The sequence below is a fragment of the Tympanuchus pallidicinctus genome, unplaced genomic scaffold (genome assembly GCF_026119805.1).
Source record: "Tympanuchus pallidicinctus isolate F22 unplaced genomic scaffold, pur_lepc_1.0 scaffold4, whole genome shotgun sequence".
Lineage (NCBI taxonomy): Eukaryota > Metazoa > Chordata > Aves > Galliformes > Phasianidae > Tympanuchus > Tympanuchus pallidicinctus.
This window is the reverse complement of record NW_026294758.1, coordinates 48,849,552-48,872,113: the sequence shown is the minus strand read 5'-3', so window position 1 is coordinate 48,872,113 and position 22,562 is coordinate 48,849,552. Positions and strand designations below refer to the sequence as shown.

Here is a 22,562-nt window from a genome sequence, read left to right as displayed (position 1 = left end):
AATAATCCACTGCTATTTTCCTACAATCACACTGAAGAGGGAGTTTAAGAAATCTATTACCATGGAAATAAGAACTGTATACTCATGTATGTTCATTCCATATATGATTGTTCCTTGTCTGAAGCAAAAGTCTGCATTATCTGTGCACACTTATGACTGATTGTTCTGTGTGAGATATGGGCGTCTTACTCCTAGACGCTACTTCGGAAATTCATTTGTTTTAATGCAGTTGCACATAGCAAGCTGTAAAGTAGGTTTTATGAAGCCAATAATGCAGATATAATACTTGAGGAATTCCTTTTGGTTCGGTTGTATTTATTTTTCCAAACATTTTGTTTGAGAGAAAACGAGATTGCTATCTGCTGTTTCCTTATTTTTTTGCAGGAAAGCAAAGGGTTGTTGACTTCCTCTCCCCTCCCTTCCTTCCTTCTTTCTGAAGGTACTGTACTCATCTGAAAAAAAGAGAACGAAATAATTGTTCCTGTTCTCTTTCTTAAGTCATTTGAAACACTGTCCCTGCTAGTTTTCTAAGTTTACTGCAACCTCTGCACGGGGGGAGAAAGAGAGGGAGAGAGATTACCAACACGAGAGCAGGTAGAGAGTAGGGCAAGATTCCTTCCAGCTTCAACATCTGGTAAGTTGAGTGAGAATGCTTTTATGGTTAACTTTTTAGAAGTCATATATATATATACATATATATAGATACACTTTTGCATTAAGAAAAGGCATTTATCAGATACACATTTAACTGATGAGAAGATAATGATCATATACATTGACAAGCAGTATATTTATTCTACAAATGTCTCTAGTCTCTTTTTTTAGATACTGGTGATAACAACGTGCGGTTTAACAAACATGGAAAAGAAAGTGTTTTCCGCTGAAACTGATAATATTCATAACACAATCTGCTGTGCGTTTTGCATATAGTGACTCTACCAGAATCTTGTTACAGGCTTTACTCACTTTATCCTGAATGTTTCAGCAAGCTGCACCGGGCCACTGCTGAAATAACGAGAGAAGCTGTGTTGTATGAAAATTGATGTGTTTCATATATCATCTGCCACTACTGAGGTCTGTGCCAACCTGCCAACCTGTGCTACATGGAGAGATGAGTTGCTAGGTCTTCTTTTTCCTTCAGTTGATATTGTGTTTCTGATACTATGCATTTATCTCCACTCATCTGTGTATATGAGTAGTCAAGTAAGAGTGACATTTAAGATGTGCTAGGGCAGTTCCAGGTTCTCAGATGAATAAGAAAAAAAAAGAAAGTAAGCTGCTGTTGTACAGCACGTTAACAGTACTGATCACCAGCATAGGATTTACTTGGAAGTTGTCTGTTTATTAGTCACTTGTATTGTAGATATTGATAGATTTTTTTGTTGTTAGTCATAAATGTTGCAGAACCATCAGAGCAGAGCATGAAATCAGTGATTAAATGTAAGAGTGTGTTTCAAATAGTAGAAGAGAAAATCCTCCCCCTACACTTTTATAACAGAAGGATGCAACAATAGAGGGAAAAATTAGGACACGTGTTGATTTCTCCATAGTAGGAGAGCTTGGCCATTTTCAGCCCCGCTCTTTATTCAAGCTCTCCAATGTGTAGGGTGCTCTGCAGGAACCCAGCGTCCAGACAGCAGTCCTGAACGGTGGGCAGGCACCATGGGGACTGGTGGGCAGCCTGACTAACTCCGTTCCTGTGGGACACTTGTATTGCTCTGCCACCTTGACACAGCCCTAGGCTCTCAGCCCTTGCTCAATAAGTGAGCAGAACGGACTTTCCTACCCCTCTGTCTGGCACATGTGTTTCCATAGGAGGGAGTGTTCTGCCCAAATTCAGACTGATTCCTTGGTAAGCTGCAGATTTAAGTGCAGCCTGCTACTGAATGCAGCATCCTTCCAGAAGATCATAGCTCAGCATTGGGTTGAGTTCCATCGAGTCTGGTACCAGCTCTTAGGTGTACATGATGATATTTGTCCCTTCTCTGCTAATAGCAAGAAAATGTCACGTATTGCTGCAAGAAACTTGCCACATCTATCCCTTGGCATACTTGGATTTGCATTTTGTTTGTCTAAATATTTATTCATATTAAGTAGAGGGTTTGATCAGCTGTTTTGACAATTACATGTCAAATATCTGGACACTCAGTAGAAGAGTCTCCTAAGCATTCAAAGACATTAAAGCTCTGTGTTTGGAAGTCACTGTATTACTCTGTGGTTTTGTTTTCCTCATGCTGTAAAGTGTTAGCCTGGATTGCAATCATCTATAAGTTCTAATGTAATTAGCTCAGAAGTTCAGTTCACCTTGTAGGTAGAGCTGGTTGCAGCATTTAGATACGGATCTTGTTTATGAAGACAAAACTAAACTTTAATGTATTCTTTATTTTGACCATGCATATGATAAATTCTTTCTCTGAAATACTGTGGAAAGAAGAAGGTTGTCTGAAATGCATAAAAATTCGTATGTGCTCACACTCATATTAATGCTATTTCTAAACCTATTCCTTAGTAACAAGTGCAACAGGAGATCTTATTAATAGGAGCGATAAGTAATTTAATAATGAAGATCAACTATGAGCTCTTAACATTCTTAGATTTCATCTCTGATATTGCCTTTTCCTTCAAATAATATATTTTCTCCAGGTATTTGGTAACCTGCTTTCCCTTGAGTATACATTATCATTAGGATAACCACAACACTGTCTAGTATAACGGTGATTTGTAACACCATCAATATCTTTCTCCAAGGCTCAGGAAGAGGTGGTTTTGGGCTGGTGTGATATCCTTTTCCCACCTTGTTGAGATATCTAAAAACATAGAAGGGTATATTCTGAGGGTAGGCTGACTATCCATCTACAACCAGCTTGGCACAAATTAAATGTGTGTGAAAAAAGTTTTCAGTTACTTTCCTCAATGTGATTAAAAAGAACAAAATTCATTGAAGCTAAAAAGAGTAAGAATAAAAAGAGAGATGTTCATATTTATTTTGTTTTAAAAACTTACTACTGCTACAGCTAGAAGCCATATCTCCCTATATAACCTACATAGTCACTCAGAACATGTATTTCTGATTTTTAACGTTTTCCTACAGTCTTCTATAAAGCCATTACTTCAATTTGATGTGTTCTCAATTATAATGAAATAAAATGTTGACAAATTTTGCTTGTTCTTCTGAAGAATGAATAAAAACTGCATACACTGACGATGGCAACAACAATATTGGTAACAATGTATAGCCTATGGAAATCGCAAGTTAGCAGTTCTGATTTGAAAAGCACAGAAACTGATAGAAGTCTTACAGTAAATGTTAGTTGACCTTTTGTACTTATGACCAGAATCTTTAATGGGTTTTGGATGCAGAATACTAGCACTGAGCTATATTTTCATTATGTCTCCAATATAGATTTTTTACCAGGAGAGAATGTGAATCGTTGGCTTTTGACAAATCCTATTTGTCTTCTCATTCTTTCAAACAAGGACACATTTCTAATAGATGGATGTAGAGCAGACATTGGTGTACTGAGAAGTACTAAATACATCCTACAGATTCATGCATTGGCATGTCTTTTATCTGATGTTTCTAATAGTGCCAGGTAGACATTCATTATTTAGAATGAACGAAGCACAGAGGGATGAGTAATCCAGGACAAGAGGTGGGAGAGTAAGGATTACCCCAGATAGCACTTATTCTGTTTCCAATGTATGATATTATAAAACTGCAATTATAGAGAAAGTTTTCTACCTGAATTTCTTCCCCTATACTCATGCAGATTTGTCAGCAGAATATTACCCTGAAAAACAAAAGCAGTGAAAGCTGTGTATGGCAATAGGTTTTTTGTATGATGATTGTATAAGAATACAAGTCAGCCAAAGGTGTATAAGGAAACATGGCCCTTTATAGTTGATCTGAAATTACACATAGTTTCTAAGCACTGGCACACATCCCCATGTGGAAACATGCAACAAAAGAAACTTCTCCTTTGAAGAGACCTTACAAGTATTATGTGGACTGTCATAGATAATTGGCTGGACCAATTTTTTAACTCAACAAATGTTTTCAAATATATGAAATATCAAAACACAGTGAACATTTTCCTCTTAAATACCATAGTTACCCCTATTTTTCCTTACCACCTCCAGAAACCATTGAAAAGCAAGGAATATTAGCATGAGAAAGAATTACAGAGAGAATATGAATAGTTTAAAAAGAAATGAACAAGTTTGAGTGTGGGGGGGAAGGATTGCTCATGGCTACTCTCTTTATTGTTGAAAATTCGTATTTTGAAATGGAGACTGTAGCTCTCCACTACTGTAAAAATTCCAGTGGAGTTTTATACATGATATTCAGATATTCATCCAAATAAGGTGACTAAGTAAATAATACTTGTTGTTAAAACACATGTTGAATTCCATGCTGGATATCTTTTTTTCTTTAAATCTGTCCGGCAAATGAGAGTCCTTTTTACCTGGCTTTTAAAATGCTAATGATCCAGTTGAAAATTATTACATAATCTTTGTTTAGGTTCCTACTAAATGTAATAATTCTGTGAGTTGTTTTTCTAAAATAAGTGGTTTTATACTAATGCTATCCCAATCTTGATAAGCCAAACTTTTCCTTCTGAACTAACAACACCTAGTGTGTTGTAAAGACCTTGAAAGACACTGGAAGAAGTTAAGCTAAGCAATGAGCTATGAAAAGAAAATATTTTCATGCTCTGAAGATTATGGAAAGAAATTATCTGAACACTCACATTTGTTAACTTTCACTCTTTATTTCCTGCTTTGTATGTTAGAAAGAAACATTATTAACTACCTGAACCAAGGATGAAAAAGCTATTGTTCTTGCTCTCTCTTCACTTTTCTACTATGAAAGAAAGCCAGAACACCAACACATTTTTTCTTACGCTTTGTGGAGGTGTGTAAATTCATGTGTATGAATTTTGGTTTGATTTTAAAGAAAAATCTTATGACAGAAATTATGTTTCCTGAAAATCTACAGTGTTTGTAAAAAGTAAATGTGTAAGCTTCCTACTTCCTAGTTTCTTACACCTTATAGAAATGTCAGAATGCAGTGAACACTTAGAAAAGAAAATGTCAGTTGAATCTGAGGATTGATTAATTACAACACTTTCAAGGTAAACCAAGACTCATACATGGATAACATCACTTTTCACTAATGAGTTACAGAAAGGTAGAACTGAATTGAAGCTAAAAGTACAACTATGAGCAGGGTCATACATTTCCAGTTGTTATTCTTAAACAATGCTGTACTGCAAGTAATGCAAACCTGAGCCAAGAGACGTTAATTATGCAGTCCTCTGTTCGGAGGCCCAGTGAGGAATACAAACCAACAAATTTCTCTGTATATGCAGAAATTAAAGTGGTGGTGTTCCCAGAGTTAAGGATTTAAGAGAAGCCGGTGTAGTGGTTCTAGGATGGGACAGGTGGCTATACTTCTTTTCAGGGAGCAGCTTATGCTTCCCATGCCAGACACAGAGCGCACAGAGCAGCAACCATTGTGTTTACTGGGAGTGACAAGATGATTTCCAGTCTCCTTTTTTACTGGTTTCCCAGCTGTGAAAAACCCATTTATGCTTTAATTTTCAGAGTTGCAGTGTAACTCTAGGCTCTTTTCGCAGTGATGAAAGACTTCTTGTTTTATGAAGGGTTCTATGTTGTTTATGCTACTATACATCCGGAACAAATGTTTGAGATTCAAAGGTTTTGTATGGTCTTTGAAACTGGAAAGACTTGGTGTTCCTACTAACACTCAGTCTGTTAGATTTAAAGCAAATTTAAATTGACCCACTACAAAGATATCAGGGAAGAGTACACTGTGGAATATAATTGCTATTTCATGTTTTGTCCTCTCTCTTGAGTTGTTTTCTAAATCAAGTATCCGCTTGTGTTTCAGCTCCATAGAAAATTTATTTGAAAACACTCTTTGACACAGAGTCTTTCTCTATTTGTCCACTTTCTCTTACAGATACCTAAAAATAGTGTAATAAAAACAGCACCAGAAGGTGAAGAGAAAAGGATGTTTCAAGAGCATCCATTAGCTTTCTCCATCAGGGAAAAGCAGAGCTTGTTGAAACCATCTGGGAGGCTCTAGCCCAGTGTAGACTGATTTGCTAGTGTAGATTTCTGGAGCTTTTAATGACATCTAGTATTAGTCTGAAACTATTACTTTGTAACAGAAATCACACAGAACTATATTGGTCCCCCTGGAAGAGCAAGTTGATCAAAATGTGCTCCTAAGGTTTACCAGTATGGCTGTTACATAAACACTTCTAGGTGACACTTCATTCACAATATGTAATCAGCAAGATTCCCACAACTATTACATGCCTGTAGTTAGCACATTAATATGCTGTAGAACAGTCAAAAGTATCAGAGAGTTGTGTTGACTAGCTCCTCCTCCAAACCTCCTCTATGCCAAAAAGAAATCAAAACAATAATCAAATACTTTTGATCTCATTATTATTATCTGTTTTTTCCTTATCCCACATATTGGGAAATCTTTCTAACTCTATCCACAGGTAAAGCCTTGAGTAGAAGATGCTTGACTCTGTAGGCAAGTGATCAGGACTCAGAATTTTCTCTAATGACTTCAGAGACGATTTTCACTACGTTGTTCACTACCAGACTCAGAAAAAAATGCATGTGCAGGCACATGGTTCACACAGATGTTTACCCTTAGGTACTCTTCCCCAGGTCATTGCATACTGTTTATAGAAATGGATTAACCTGCCGTTCCTATCGCAACACAACAATAATTCCTATCTAATTTTCTAGGTTTTTGTATATGGCACTTGGCATAGCTTCCAGGTAATGAGGTCCAAATAGAATAATTTTTTTTTCCAGTTTATATCCGGGATTTGCTTGAGAGATTCACAGTGGTTGCATGGACTTTTGGTTTCCTTTTTCTACTGAAGAGATTCAGAATTGAGTTAATTGTCAATACAAGTGTTTGCTGTCTCTAGTGGTGAAGGATTAGTATTAAAGTGGCTTTAGAAATGTTGGAAATTTCACATTTCAAACTTCAGTGTTCGTTTCAAATTTCAACATCGACTTTTTTCTTTTCTTCTTTCTCCCTTTTTTTTTGTTGTTGTTTTTTGTTTGTTTGTTTGTTTGGCAAAAAGTAATTTCTTATTTGTTTGTAACTTCAGACTCTTCCAGTATCTGCTGATGACATTTGGATAAGTCTGAGCTGCCATTCCCTCTCTGTGTGCTAGTTAGTTGAATTCAATAAAACTGGCATTTAAAATCTGTTTCAATATAACAGTTAACCTTAAGAACTCCTCCCTGTTAGTTGATTTACACAGAGGTTTTTCTCCAAGTGATTAAAATCACAGAAGCTATCTGAAATTTGTTTTAAATTTCAGATTTCTTTAGTTGTTGAAACAAATTAGTTATTTTTAATATGTTCTAGAAGTTAATAAAATAGTTAAGTGCTATATGCAGGACACATTTTGAGAATCAGAGTGAGAAAACATTTACTTCTTGCTGTTCAGTCAGTGCAAAGATTAAAGGCGAAGGGCAAAGCCAGAGGGGATTACCATAAATTACTTCCTTGAAGACACTTCATGTAATAGTTTAAAACACTGTTCAGTAATGGAACTGAAAAACTAAGCACATTGTTCTTCAAATAACATGAAATAAATGGATCCTAAAAAATCAGTCCTCACTTGCTTGCAATTAGGAGATATATGTGAAGGTGATCTTTCTCTGGAAAAGAAATACATATTTTAGTTCTGCATGGTTTGAATGCTTTAATACAGATTTTATGCCCTGACGGTCTGCAAAGCAGTACTTCCTAGGCACAGCACAAACACATTGGAAGTAGTTTCCTCCCAGTGCTCCAGTACTTTGCCTTAAGAGTAATTTTCAACTCTGTCTTGTTGCTCATGATTTTTAGGTTTTTTTATTATTTGGATATCCTATGACTTGGATAAACACAATAGTGTCCTAGGAATTAAATAGATATCTCAAATTCTTTTGCTCTATTATTTCCTTTTGCACTTCTCCTCAGATAGTAATTGTTAAGTCAATATGAAGTCAGCTTAATTGCGAGTAGTACAGTTTAATAGGATTAATCAGTTTCCTCAGCAAAGTAGCCTTTCCAGAAAGTCTGCTGAAATTTCAGCTGAAACCACATCTATTTGTATATCCTAAATGACTAGGGAAGCATCACCTGGAAATTACTTTTAAGGAATTGTACACTGTTCAGTAGCAGATATATTTTTTTCTAAATGTGTCAAAATCCTCTTCTTTCAGTTCTTCCAGCACAGTGCATGCCTAACTATAACACAGAGTGCTTGCCATTTTAGCAACCATCAGTTTTACTGTGAATTTTGAATGGAATGAAGCAAATTGAAAGAAAAATAAACTTTAAAAGCAAGCTCTTGGTCCTGTTGATGAATAACAATATTCTCCACTATTATCAGAAACTAGACTTTCATTAAAATGTAATCTGTTCTGGAAACTTTATTTGAAAACTCTACTATATTGTACTCTTCTCTGCTTTTCTCCAAGCAGATGAATACGTGTCACCAGCATTTAATTTTATTTTTATTTCTTAAGGTATCTGTTTATTCACAGAAGATTTAGGAGGTATTGTTTCTTTCTCATACAGTAGCTGCTAATAGTATGGGAGCATTGCAGTGGGCTGGCTTGAGGAACCGAGGCTGAAGGTGCCCCTCAGCTACCCTTGAAGTTAACAAAGTCTTTGGAGGAGACTAAGGAGACTAGACCATCTCTCTGGCCTCCATGGAGGTGATAACGATACTGGGACTGCAGTAGGAAGGAAAGCTCAAACTATTTCCTTTTAAAAGGTCACGAATGCCAGTGAAAGATTTATTTTCAAAACAATACCCCAAGCAGAACAGCATGAAGGTTATGGAAGGGCATGTTTTTTAGTCATTTTAATTCTGAGTGTTCTGCATAAATCCTTTTTATTTTTATTTTTATTTTTCTTGAAATTGTACTACAGTAAAGCTCAGAAGCCCTTTCTTTTGAACTTCACTTTGTAGAATTTAAATACTCTGTTTTGTACGTGAAAAGATTCTGACCACACTGTCTTGTAATATCTGACTGGTGAGAAACACAAACAAACAAACACTAAAACTGCATTAGTTTAATCTAATAACTTTCCAGAGGAAAAAAAGAAGTCGTGCATATTATTTCTGTGATGCCAAAAATGCACAATTCTAATTTGCAATGACAGATAGGCAAGAAGGCAGGAAATTGAATGTAGTGATAGGACCTCTATGAAGAGCTGTCAAAGTGGCTCCTCATACTTTATAAGGGCAGCAGCAGATCCATGTTTCCAATTACCAAAATGAGAGCTGTTTATGCAGTTAAGAAAAGGAAGAGATGTATCTTACTGACATTGCTTTATAATAGTCAAATCCCAGATCCTATTCTCAGATCCCAGTTTTTCCATAATGATTTCACAGTGATGTGGATGAGACCACGGACAAAACAGAGATTGTTACACAGGATGAACTGCATTATTTAATTTGGTGGTTAAACTAGGTGGGCAACTTGTAATGGCTTCTAGTAATTACTGAGGGTAGGATCGAATTCCCAAGCAGCCTGCTGGTACCAGCTAAGCTTTACACATGTGAACTTCTGCCTTTATGTGCTCCTGGTGTCACCACACTGCCCAACCTGATTTCATCAGCCTCGAAGCCTGCACAGGATGTAGAAATTCAGTATACCCATGACCAAAAGCTCCTAGGGATCCAGTCCTGCAAAAATATTTATATGGAACTGAATGATATCAAATCAGTGCAAAATATAACAGCCATAAAGTCAGATACTTTGATTCACTTCCCTCCACCCCCTTGGGAGGTTCCCATTCCTAGCCTTTTAGAGGAGTACCCTAACCAGAGGCTAACTGCTCTATGTCACAGGACTATTACACAGCCAAAAACAGCACTGCTGAGTGCTGGGGTGCAGAGATAGTCAGGAGCTGTAGACTCTATCCTCTCTAAAAATACTTTTGGGCCCTCCTACAGGTGTCACTTGTGCAGTTTTATTGAGAAGGTGCAAGTTCGAGGCATCTCACTCTCCTGAGTGGTACAGACAGGCTCCTTTCAGTTATTCTTCCCGGTAGGCCTTTTGCTGCAGTGCTGAAGGGTTTAGAATGGTTGAATGCAATTTGCCAAAGTATTTTTCTAGCCTGGAATTTCCGCAGTATAAAGATAGACCTGTCCTCTGGTCCTGTCCCATGCTCTCAGCACTCTGACCTGTTTCATTTTTTCTTTTCAAAACAGACAAAAGTAGTCTGGAGTTCCTAGGATAGTTTCTTTTTGACATAAACACAAGTGTATTCAAAAATGGTTGAGTGTCACATACTGGTTGGAGTGCTTGAGGCAATAGTTTACTTCTGTGCATCCTCCCAGATTCATAAATTATTCAGAGTATGAATATTTCCATATTTTGGTGGGGAAAAAAAAAGAGGGCATTGTACATTAAAAAAATGCCAACCAATAAAACTATGTAGTTCAAAAGTTATCAGCAAAATGATTCAGCAGTGTCAAAAGGTCTGTTTCTCAAGAGAAACTGAAGCAGGACAGAATCTGTTATTTGAGAAGAGGCAGGGAGATGGAAAATAGGGCATGAAAGGAATGACTTACAGTATCTCTGGGTTTCAGAGTTTTTTAAGGATAAGTAGTAAAAACCACTTCAGAGAGATACAGATTAGAAGAGAATAAGCAGACATCTCTCCTCCCTTTCCTCCCTCACGCTGCAGCTCTCACTGCCCTGACAGTGCTCTGACTCTCTGGAAGCATAAGCCATTTAAAGATACCCCACTTCCCCAGGACATAGCTCCTTATCTCTGCATGCTCCTCAGCCTGTAATAAAAAGGTTGGCTTATATCACACCATGTTTTCACATTTCCTAACTTTTATTGAAACCTATCCTTCATGAAAGAAGAAAAACCATCAGAAGTCGCCAACCTTAGATTGGGAAACCTTTCAGCCACAGACAGCTGGTGGCCCACAGACCATGAAGGGAAGTTTTCACTATGCCCTTTCCTGATTTATTCTTCACAAGACTTTAGTTTAGTCACCTAATAGCTAGAGCTAACACAGCTGCTTTTATATCCTTTTGCATCTCACCAGCATCTCATTTTCAGATTACACTGATCTGTGGAGGGAAAATGAAAGGCAAGAAGTTGGACCAGAGCTGCTGTAGGCAGAGGTGGACAGTGCTGTGCTGCAGATAGTAAAGGTGGAGATCTGTCAGCATATCTCTTTTCCCCCCTGTTTACTCAAAAGCCTCGAATGCACTGTTGGTAGCAGAGAATCAAGGAGATGGAGGTATTCAGCTGAGGACATATGGCCTTTTTCCCCTTAAGCAGGTGTAGGACAGAGAATTTTCTTTAGCTTGTGATCTTCCACCATGCATACTTGTGGTTTTGGGTGATTTTATTAACAGATAATGTTAGAAAGCCCATGAACTTAACATACACTTCATTATCCAAATTACCTACACGTTGCTAATCATTTTTGGCAGATAGAATAGAGAAGCAGAGAGGGTGTGAACACAGATGGAATAGAGAAGTGATGAAGGAAGGAAATGTAGAGAAGAACTAAGAAGACTCACAAAGCAGAAGAAAAAAGAGAAAGAAGGATGAGGAAAAGAGAAATAAAAGCTAAAACAGCAGCAAGAACAGATTGTATTCAGAAGTCCCTTTACATAGTATATATATGAAAAGACTAGGGATGGATGGGCCATGAGGATGAGGTATTGCTAGGGTTGTTATCAATAAAGCTGTACTACAGATTTCAGTGGTTAATGCAACCTCCACTCAACTGTCTTATTAGGGAACAGAAAACCAATGAGAATGGCACCCAATTTTGGCTAAAATAAGGACAAAGCATACTTAAAAACAATGACAGGGAAAACAAAACAATCTGATAAATGGAGAACAGACCACTCATATTGGAGGAAAGGAAAATATCTACATCTACCTCCCTGTAGCTCCCAGCAACTTTATTCGAATCTAATCAGTTCTCCCACTGGAAAGCAAATCATGCAATGAACCATTCAGAAGAAGTATCTGATGTGACAGTCAAGGTGATAAGATTGCTTTGGATTCTCAGCAAAGAAAAGTTCAGAATCTCCTTTAACACTTTCATTCAACTATCAAAACAAAACAATGGTTTGTAAAGTATAAAAAGGTGATCGTGTATTTATTTTCTTACTGCTTTATGTTTTTTTCTCTATTAAAAGAAATACCAAAGTAGCTGTACTTCTTCCCTGAAAACTTACCAGAGAAGGATTTGTGCGTATAACCAAGTGACTCCAAAAGCCAGCCTAGGAGCAGTGCAGGCAAAATGTTTCCCAAATGCATGTATTTCAAAGGTGAAATAAAGAAGAATGATGTAAGTAAAAATGTTAAAACTTGGGAATCAAAAAAGTGAAGTGCAGGGAGCTCTTGAACAGCTTTCTGAGAAAGAAGATTCATTTCTTCATATTTATATTGTCTCCTAGACTACACAAATGCAGATACAAATACAGTGTTAAGTCCCTATAGCAGTCAAAATATCAAAAATGTTCAAACCTCAAACAAGAAGCAAGGAAGATATGACAAAACAGGCTAAAAAAAAAAAAAAAAAAGTATTACGTAATATATATAAGATATCTTAAGAAGTTCATTGATTGTTGGTGATTATTGTGTCTCATTCAGCTGTTAACATGTCCAATATTTGAAAAAATCAAGCTTCTTAGGTGTATGTGATTTTCACTATTGGTTTGTTAAGATATTGCCATAGGATGGCAGCTATTTTTTTTTGTATGTATACACTGAATTTGGTAAAGTATCAAAATTTGGTCATGGCATAAATGGCTTTATATCTCTTTGGGCAATAGAGCCTATAAAAAACTGCAAATTGCTGAACTGCAGTTCACAAATAATGAGTTTCAGAGTTTGTTGGAAATCTTGCCATAGAATTACCAGTGCTATTAGTCTTACTAGTCTTACATGCATTTGCTGAGATTAAAATTTCTGTTAGAAAGAAGAAGAAGATATCAGCAAATGAAGGTTATTTCCCAGGCAGAAGTGAAAAGACATAGAACTCCTTTGTACTATCATATTGCTGTAGGAAGAGAGAGCCTGATCTGGCCCACTTCTCATTTTCAACCATTCCAGGATGTCTTCATGAATGATTGCTTACTTGTTCCCAATTCCAATTGTATTAAGGTGGCAAAAGGGGAAGAGAAATATATGAGGACTGCTCTGAAAGTAATACCTTCTGTTTTATGATGTTGGCCCATGAAATCAGAGGCACATTTGGTGGTATGGCAGTGGAGGCTGAACCCTCCCACCAACATCCCATCATATGTTGTTGCTGTGATGGCAGCAAAGGGACACTCTGAAAGAGTGCCATCTGGCATGGAAGTGTGTGCAAAGTAAAGGTGTGTCACTAAATTCTTCCATGCATAAAAAATGGCACCCATTCACGTTTATTGATGCTTGCTGAATGTTTCTGGAGACCAAACAGTGTATGTGAGCACAGTGACGCAGTGATGATGCGTTGCAGCAATGGTAACCAGCCTCACTTCTGCTGGTGACATCTGGTAAGAATTTGGCATACAGGCTCTTGCTCATTGCTGGTGAAAATACATACCTACTGGTGATGACTGTGTTGAGAAACAGTTTTGTAGATGAGAATCTGCTCTATCAAATGGTGTTATTGTGCTCTTTGTCGTGTATTACTATTTACTCAGTATTTGTAAATTGAGCCCACTACTTGCATTTGTGCTCTTGAAAATGTGGCTGCTGATGCCTAGAAAAGATAGATTAAAAACACTTTGCAAAGGCTTCTTAAGGAATAAAAGAGTTGACACTGATCTTAGGGAAGTCCTTGTTTGGATTTGATCATTATCTTTTACTTCTTGTCCTCCTTAATGATTGCATTCATTAAACCCAAGAGAAAATAAAATGCCATAATTTGAAAAAGCTACACATATATGTTGTCAAACAACATAACCAATATCTAGTATGCTGTTTTGAGCATACTTGCAGCACCCACAATGTTCCCTGAGGAACAAGCAAGCAAATGCATGGCTTTTACGGGTACTGTAAATTACAACAATCTAATCCCATTTTGCAAAGCCATATGGCCAGCAAAGCAGATAAGACATATATGATAGCAAGAGGTTAAAAAAAATCCACTTCATTATTTTCCAACTTTTTGAAATTATGAAACTTCCAGAAGAAAAGGCAATGGCAAATGGTAACATTTGGGAGTGGGACGTCACTCATACACAGGAAGCAGCATGAAAGAAGATATGAAAACAACAAAAAGGGAAAGAAATAATAGCTTATGGAGGGTTTATTTTGCCTTTGAAGGAGGCATCAGATATTCATTGTCCGAAAATCACTTGGATACAAGTAATGGATATATCCAAAGCTGTGCAGGTGATCCAGGGATTTTCAAACTATGACAATTCTTCAGAGCAGTGTAGTTTTGGTAGGGAACACTGTGTCAGTACTGAAATGAGATGAGTTCAGCATAAGAAAACCCCTTCAGTCAGATCCTGCAACTGATGCAAGTTTTGCCTAAATAGCGACTGAGTGAAAAACAAATAACAACTTTGGTATTTAGTTCAACAATTGTATGACTGAATACATTTAAAATCAGAAACTGAAATGAAGGGCGACTCAAATGAAGGAGCTCCCACAAAACCTATTAAGAAAACTGTAAGCACCTCTGTAGTAACAGGTATCCATTGAAAAACACTGCTGGTTGCTCACTAAGGCTCAAGGTCTCCAGCTGCTCAACTTTGACCCAATAAATGTGGTAATATGTCATTTGTCACTGATTTGCACTACATCCTACACACGAGCAGATGTTAGATTTCAGCCTTTCGTTATAGCTGCCAGTGTTCAGGTTCAACAGAGACAGCAAACACAAATGCAAACCTTGTACTAAGTAGCTACTCTCTCCTTGTCAGAGGGTACGCATCAATTTCACTTGTTCTGATCTCATTTCTTTACAATTGTGTGCACCAAGAACAAAATCAGAACAGCATTTAAGCTGTTAAGCAACTTTATAACCTCTTATTGGTATTGCTGGGCTTATTATTGTTCTGTAGATTGAAAGCACTTTCATACAGGAAGCAGAATGCTGGTTCTACTGAAGACTGAAGAAATTTTATTGTTGACTTCAGTAGGGATTATTAACTAGGGAGTATAACAGTGTGTGTGATTGCAGAGTGAATAGTCTGATTTACACACTTTATTTTATCCTTTGTCTTTAGAAAGAAGTACATTGGCTGACAATGAGAAAGTGAATGGTTATTTATATTCTATCTTAAACTCTCTTCTTCTTTCAAGGAAGCTAACAGCATTATTAGCTGCTGCACAGATAGTTGTGGAGTACGTCCAGATTAGACTACCCGAACTGCTTGTAGCCTTTCCTTACTGAAAGGGTAGGGAATTGAGCTTATTTGTGGCTCAATTTCTCAAAACAGTGCATTTCAAAATACGTTTAATTACATACAGAGAAAAACTGCGAGAATGTTTGTCCTGAAGAAATTAGAAATTAACCCTTTTTTTTTTTTTTTTTTTTACACTCAGGAGAGTTTATAAATTTTTGTCACTGAACTTTCTGGAATAAGTTTTCAAAACTGAAAATCTGGAACACTGCAGATAAAATCTAGAAATTTCAATGTTTATCCATATTCAAAACGAACCGAATGCTTAGAGTCACACACCAGTAATCTACATAGCATTCCATCCTAAATAACTGTGTTGAAGAAGGAAAGAAGTTTCAAAGTGCTTATGTAGGAAAGAGAAGAGGTCCCAGTTAGATATTTAACTCAAAAATTTTCCACGTTTTTCTTCTCTTTTTACTTATGGTTGATATGAAAATGAGATCAGCTACTGCAAGGTCAGAGAGAACAAAAATAATAGGGAACAGCATTATTATAAACTTTATGTTCTCTGAAGATTTTTAAAGAAGACTCCTTATGTATGACAGAACTATTTCTCAGATGGTGATTGAATATGCAGTCCCTTCTACAGCTTCTGCAGGACGCACAATTTTTATGGAATTAAGTTCTTATCATGGTGAAGGAAGGGTTTGCTACTAGTAGAAAAGGAGACGATGACAGGCCAGATTTACTCTTGCTTCCATGAATTTGTACATTCCAGGGTTTTGGCAGTTTGAAAGTAAAAAGAAAAACAGCAAGACTATATGTATTTAGGCTGTAAATCTGTACTTTTCTTCCCCTAATGGATGTTAATTTTCTGCTTACACAGAACTTCTCTGAGTGTGCTGTTTATTAACTTTTTAAACTTTCCCTTATAGGGTCCCATGATGTGTACTGCCATGGACAGTGGTATAAAACCATGCTCTCAGTGAAAGCTGTCAAAGGTCAGTTGTGCCAGGAGATTGTTTCTTTCCAGTAATTTCAAGAAATTCTATCACTTCTGTCATAATTCTGTGTTCCAGATAGATTGAAACTTTACATAAAACAGGGTGTGGAAGAAGGGAGGAACTGGCAGCCAAGAGACAAGAGAGCAATTAGACACAACTCACTGTCATTTTGGCAGCATTTCAATAATTCGACACAGACAGTAAATAACATAGCTGGGTTCTAAATTTCTAAGAGCTTTCTGATGCATGCTATACTCATTTTGTATGAAAAGAAGGAGGTACACAAGGAGAAAGACATTTGAAGGGCAGGCCCATATTTTGAAGGGTAGACTTAGGTCTACACGTACATTTCACATTCTAATTGCATGAGTTTAACATTGCTCAACATGAAATTTGAAAAAACCTTTTTCCATTCTTTAGAAAAAAACTGAATATTTTTTAGCGTTCAGAAAAAGGTCAATCCTCCTTTGTATAAAAAAGTATCTTTGAGATCTGACATTTCCTTATTCTGCCTAGTTACTTAGGGTTGACATGGAAACGTAAGAGAATGCAAACTCTCTTGCAGTCCTCTCCGATGAAATGCACATGTGCACATACACACACCTTTATATGCTAAATGTGCATATGCATATGCAAATGCAAACTCATATGTGTGCATACATGTGCAGTGTCTCCATACATATGCTACCAGTCAACAAGCTAGGGACTGAAAGCCACATCCTGGTATAACTACTAGATATCTACCCTGGGCTAACTTGATTCTTTTTTGTTTGTTTTTGCACTGTCACAAATGTTTTAACCATCATCCTTGAAGAGATCCTATAGTTTTCCCTTTATTTCTCCTCTTGCATTAATTGATCCCTTTGTTTAAAATTTCCATCTTAAAGTTTTGTCACTGAACCTTCAGATTCCCACAATATTTATTCATAGGTAGTTCCAGAATCTAACTAACTTCCAAACAGAAGTAACTTGTTTCCCAGCAACTTTTTAATATGCCTTCTGTTGCCCACACCCTAAGTAGGTCACTGAGATGCGCTTTTATCTATCTTTAGAAGCTAGTTTATTCAGCACAGAACTTCCTGAAAAAGAAACAGGGGTGTCTTTAGTACTCTAACCACCTTCATACTCTCCACCCAGCATTTCCAAGAATGGTGCTGTAAATAGCATCAATGTGTCATAGATGACAGAGGGAAAATACGTTCCGTTTTCCAAGCTAACCTCCACTTGGTTGGACAGATGTATGTACACAAACACAGACATACATACATACACACATTTGGATAGAAGCATCCCCAGAAAGCCAGGGCAAAAGGTAGCAACCTTGTATAAAGTGAAGTTAAATGCATAGCTAGTATGTCAGATGAACTCCAAATTTAGGAGAAGTACTCCAAGGGATGCTCTCCATACAACTAACGGAATACAAAAATTTGCCAGGGGACAGTTATTAACCTGCATTGTCATGACACTGGAAATGATCTGATCATTCTCAGGTGTCAGTTACTCAGGGAACCTCTGGGACCATTGAAGTGAATTCCATGTTTAATTTTAAACAGTGAGATTTGTGCTCTACTTCAGAAAAACTGAAAAAAACATAGATAATGTCCATAAAACTGAATGCACGTTGGAGAATGGTCAGAGGCTTTTCCTCCCCTGAATTTGCCAGGTAAATATCACTAGGATTAAAACAAAGAAAATGAATCAATCTCCACCTTCTTGTTACAATACAGAGTGAGGGAAGCCAGGAAATACAGCGCAAAACCTGATGGTACACGGTGTCCTTAGATCACTTGGCCATTGTTTTCTCTCACAGCAGCACATGCTAATGATACAAAGAAGTTTAAAGTTTTTGGCTTTGACTTTTCATGTCACAACCATAATAAATGTGCACATTATTGTTTGTATTGCCATATCCTTCAGATGCACCGCCAATTTCTAGAGCCTGTTCTTGCACAGCCAAGGACAGGACTTTGCCCACAAATAGCCTGGCTGAATTCAATTAAGTATGAGCACTGCCATGCAGATTCAGCTGCTAAACAGAGAATCACAGTACAACATGTTTATGTTACAAAGATATTGTATGAGTGAAACCTGATTTAAACCACAATTCCTACCACAGGAAGACCAAAGATTCTTTGTTCTCCTCTAGCAAATTTCATTCTGCTTTAGAAGTTCTTCAACTTGCATGATCCTAAGCAAGGCATCCTTAATTGCATTTAATTAAAAAAACAACCTCAAAACGAATAAATAAGACAATAAAGTGTTAACCCCAGGAGAAAAGACAGAAATAAAAATGTTTGTTTATTTGTTTTAAGGAATTAAAAAAGAAATAAGTATGATGAAGAACGAAGATGCAAATTGTAGTGTGGACAACACACAAGCTTCTCCCTTTTCTCACTGCCTACAGCCACTGAGTCCTGTTACAAAGCCACACAGAACAACTCATTTTGGTGAAGAGTTCAGACAGCATCTTTCACATTTCCGCTATGGCCCTCCTCCTCTTGCAGACATGGAAAGCTTCCAGGGGTCCCTGGAAGGAGGGTCTCGGAAACGCAAAAGCATGCCAACAAAGATGCCCCCTTCTATCGCTCTTGAGGGCTCCTCATCTCCACCACACAGACTTGAAGATCATAATGACATAGATTCTTCTGGTCTTCCTATGGCGTTTCAACAACCAGCACAGCCAAAGTACAGCTCCCAGATGATTGATCTCTGCAACTTTGGTTTTCAGTTCTACAGATCTCTGGAGCCTTTTGGAACCAAGTCCATTAAGCAAGAACCAGTAAAACCTAATTTGGCATGGCCCAGTAGTCCAGCATTTGTGCAGGCTCCTTATCCTTATTATCCTAAAGTCCATCCTGGCCTAATGTTTCCTTTTATCATGCCCCCAAATCTTCATTTCAGGAACCCTTTTCAAATGAAAAGGCCTCCAGAACCATCCTTCCGAAGGGCTGAAGTAAGAGAAAATGGTGAAAATAAACAGAAAGTAGAAAGAGTGGATGTCAACCTTCAAATAGATGACAGCTACTATGTTGATGTTGGGGGTGAACAGAAACGCTGGCAGTGCCCGATGTGTGAGAAGTCCTATACATCCAAGTACAATTTGGTTACCCACATCTTGGGGCACAGTGGCATTAAGCCGCATGCTTGCAATCGATGTGGCAAGCTTTTCAAGCAGCTGAGCCACTTGCACACTCATATGCTAACACACCAGGGCACGAGACCACATAAGTGCCAGGTCTGCCACAAGTCTTTCACTCAAACCAGTCACCTTAAGAGACACATGATGCAGCACAGTGACATCAAGCCTTACAACTGCAGGATCTGTGGAAGAGGCTTTGCCTATCCCAGTGAGCTGAAGGCACACGAGGCTAAGCACGAGAGTGGCCGAGAGAACATTTGCGTGGAGTGCGGTCTGGACTTCCCCACGCTGGCCCAGCTGAAGAGACACTTAACAAGCCACCGTGGCCCAATACAGTACAATTGCACTGAATGTGATAAGACCTTCCAGTACCCAAGTCAGTTGCAAAACCACATGATGAAGCACAAAGACATCCGTCCATATATCTGCACTGAGTGTGGCATGGAGTTTGTACAGCCCCACCATCTCAAACAACACTCTCTAACTCACAAGGTAAGCCATCACATGTTGAACTCTCACCTTGTGTCACACAGAAGCACAGGGACTACAAACTGCTAAAAATATGCCCACCTCCATCCTATAAAGCCTCATGCTGGCCCTTTGCCAGCAGTAGAATGTCATGCAGAACAAAAGTCCCAAGTAGTACTGGCATCAGTAGAAGATAGATGTCTTTGTCAGACTTAAGAAAGTATGTGCAAAAACATTCTGTTATAGACAAGACTTCAATTAAGCCACCAGCATTACTTCCCACAGTTGTACTCTCCCTGTTTCTGGGTTTTACCTTCAGAACGAGCTTCTGTAAAATAGCATTTTGCAGATCTGTCTAACCTCAAAAAAATTTACCAGAAATTTTCTTCTGAAAAACATATGTGTATCTTTGCTTCCCCTAATTGGGAAGTAGGAGGATATGCAGTAGGATGTGTGTGTGCAGCAGAAGAAAGTATATTACTCATCCAATTTTGAAGAGTCGTTATAATGAGACATATAGGGGGGAAAGAAAAGACCCAAGAAAAATCCCCATTTGTGCATAAATTATCCAGAATGCCACTTGATGAAAGTGGACAAAGAGGACCATAATCCCAGCCCATTTGTCTCAAGTGAGAGGCTTACCATGGCCGTAAGGAATGACAGCTATTTCAGTTCAGATCGGGAGCAAGCTCTGAGAAACATCCAAAAAAATCCCTTTAAAAATAGGAAATACTTAAGTGTTCCATTGAAGAATGTCTGAAATTAGGTTATCCACCTCTTCAAAAATACAATAAAGACAAATTAAAAATCCACATATTTTATAAAAATATACTCCCAGTTCCGAATGTCTTTTCCTTTAACACTTAAATTTTTGTTCTTTTATGAAAAACATTAAAAATACAGAAAGCTAAAATTTTTTAATCATATAAATACATTTTCTCTTAAAAAAACCTCAGCCTCTACTTCCACATTTGCTTTTTATTTTCTCCATTTGCTGTTGCTGTTTTACTCTTTCGGATGCTCCCCAGATCTACCATACAAAATTCTACTAATTTAAAACTCTTTTTTTTTGTTTGTTTGTTTGTTTTGTTTCTGTTTTTTTTTTTTTTTTTTTTTTTTTTTTTTGTAATGGGAAATGCAATGCCCTTCATCCTCTAGAGAGTTACTGCTTCATTGTCCACATCTGCAGGTGGATTCAGCTGCAAACATAATTAACAGTAGTTAGTGCCCAAACGCATCCTTGAATCAAATAGCTTGATGCTTAGAATTGCTGGGCATATTCACAGCTTTAGCTTTGCAATTATCTCTGTGAAAACCACTGACTGGCACAAAAGTGACTGACATTTCAAGTCTTTTTTGTAATGAGTTTTATGGAGGAGTAATTGCTCTTGGCACTGAACTAATACATTCTCACTACCTGCAACAAGTTATGCTCAAACTCTTAAGGTGTTCCATGGTAAATTCATTGGGTTTTGTAATATATAAATGAATCACAGGAGCTGGCAGTTAGAGCACGTATATCTGACCAAGAACATTGGATTTCATTTCAATGAATCGACTGCATGGCTCAGAGGCTGTTAGAAATGTTCTGTAAACGCAAGTTAAAGCAGGGACACTCTATTAGGGTGAGTGTAAATTCCATAAAGAGTTAAAAATATTTTTTCTTCATTGAATGTAATATGTAGATCTTTGTTTGGTGATATTTAATTATTTCTCATTTATTTCAGCTTACTTTCAATAGCTCTCTGCAAAAAAGGAGTAGTTCTTAGTACCAAATGATGTTCAGTTACCACAGCCAAACACTTCTTTTATCTCTTAAGTGGCTAACTTTTACTTTTGGTTCATAGACGTGCAAATTTGACCAGTGCTTCACATAAGCAGTAGAGAAGGACAGAGAAGCCCTGGTACTACGTCTCACTGACATGCAAATTTAAAGATGGAGACAAAACTCCTTATTTCATTACACTTAGATGTTGTTTTCCTTCTCTGCTTCTCATATTCTTGTAAGAATTTGCCAAGAAAAAGAACATAAAACATAAGTATATACTCCTTGAACAAATGATATTAAAGGCAAAATAATGCATTACTTGCTTTGCTAATGTGGAATGAATAATTCATACATTGCCATACTGAAAATGAAATAATTTAGAAACTGTTCAATCTACTGTTTTTTTTGGGTTTTTTTTTTTCTCTTTCAGGGTGTGAAAGAGCACAAATGTGGAATCTGCGGCCGGGAGTTTACTCTGCTGGCCAACATGAAGAGACACGTCCTGATCCATACCAATATCAGAGCCTATCAGTGCCATTTGTGCTTCAAGAGCTTTGTGCAAAAGCAGACTCTCAAGGCACACATGATTGTTCACTCTGATGTCAAACCCTTTAAGTGCAAGGTGAGTATCTCCTTTGTGGCAGAGACATAATCTCACTATTTCTGGGATATTACCACCTTCTGACACGACTGAATTTAGAAAAACATGACTTGCTCACATTCTATAGTTATATTTAAATTAGCATAAAACAATCTGCTTTCCATTCTTGATCTAAAGCTCTGCTTA

At 37.5% G+C, this 22,562-nt stretch overlaps 1 protein-coding gene across 1 annotated transcript in view; it reads left to right on the top strand.

Moving 5' to 3' along the window:
- The first annotated feature begins 455 nt into the window (after positions 1-455).
- The window catches only part of ZNF366 (zinc finger protein 366), a 35,435-nt gene continuing 13,328 nt past the window's right edge, over positions 456-22,562 (top strand). Inside the window, exons 1-4 of the mRNA XM_052701275.1 lie at positions 456-634; positions 16,332-16,397; positions 18,713-20,031; positions 22,206-22,397. Coding sequence (XP_052557235.1) covers positions 16,373-16,397; positions 18,713-20,031; positions 22,206-22,397 — 1,536 coding nt within the window. The 5' untranslated portion in view covers positions 456-634; positions 16,332-16,372. The remainder of the gene's footprint in view (positions 635-16,331; positions 16,398-18,712; positions 20,032-22,205; positions 22,398-22,562) is intronic.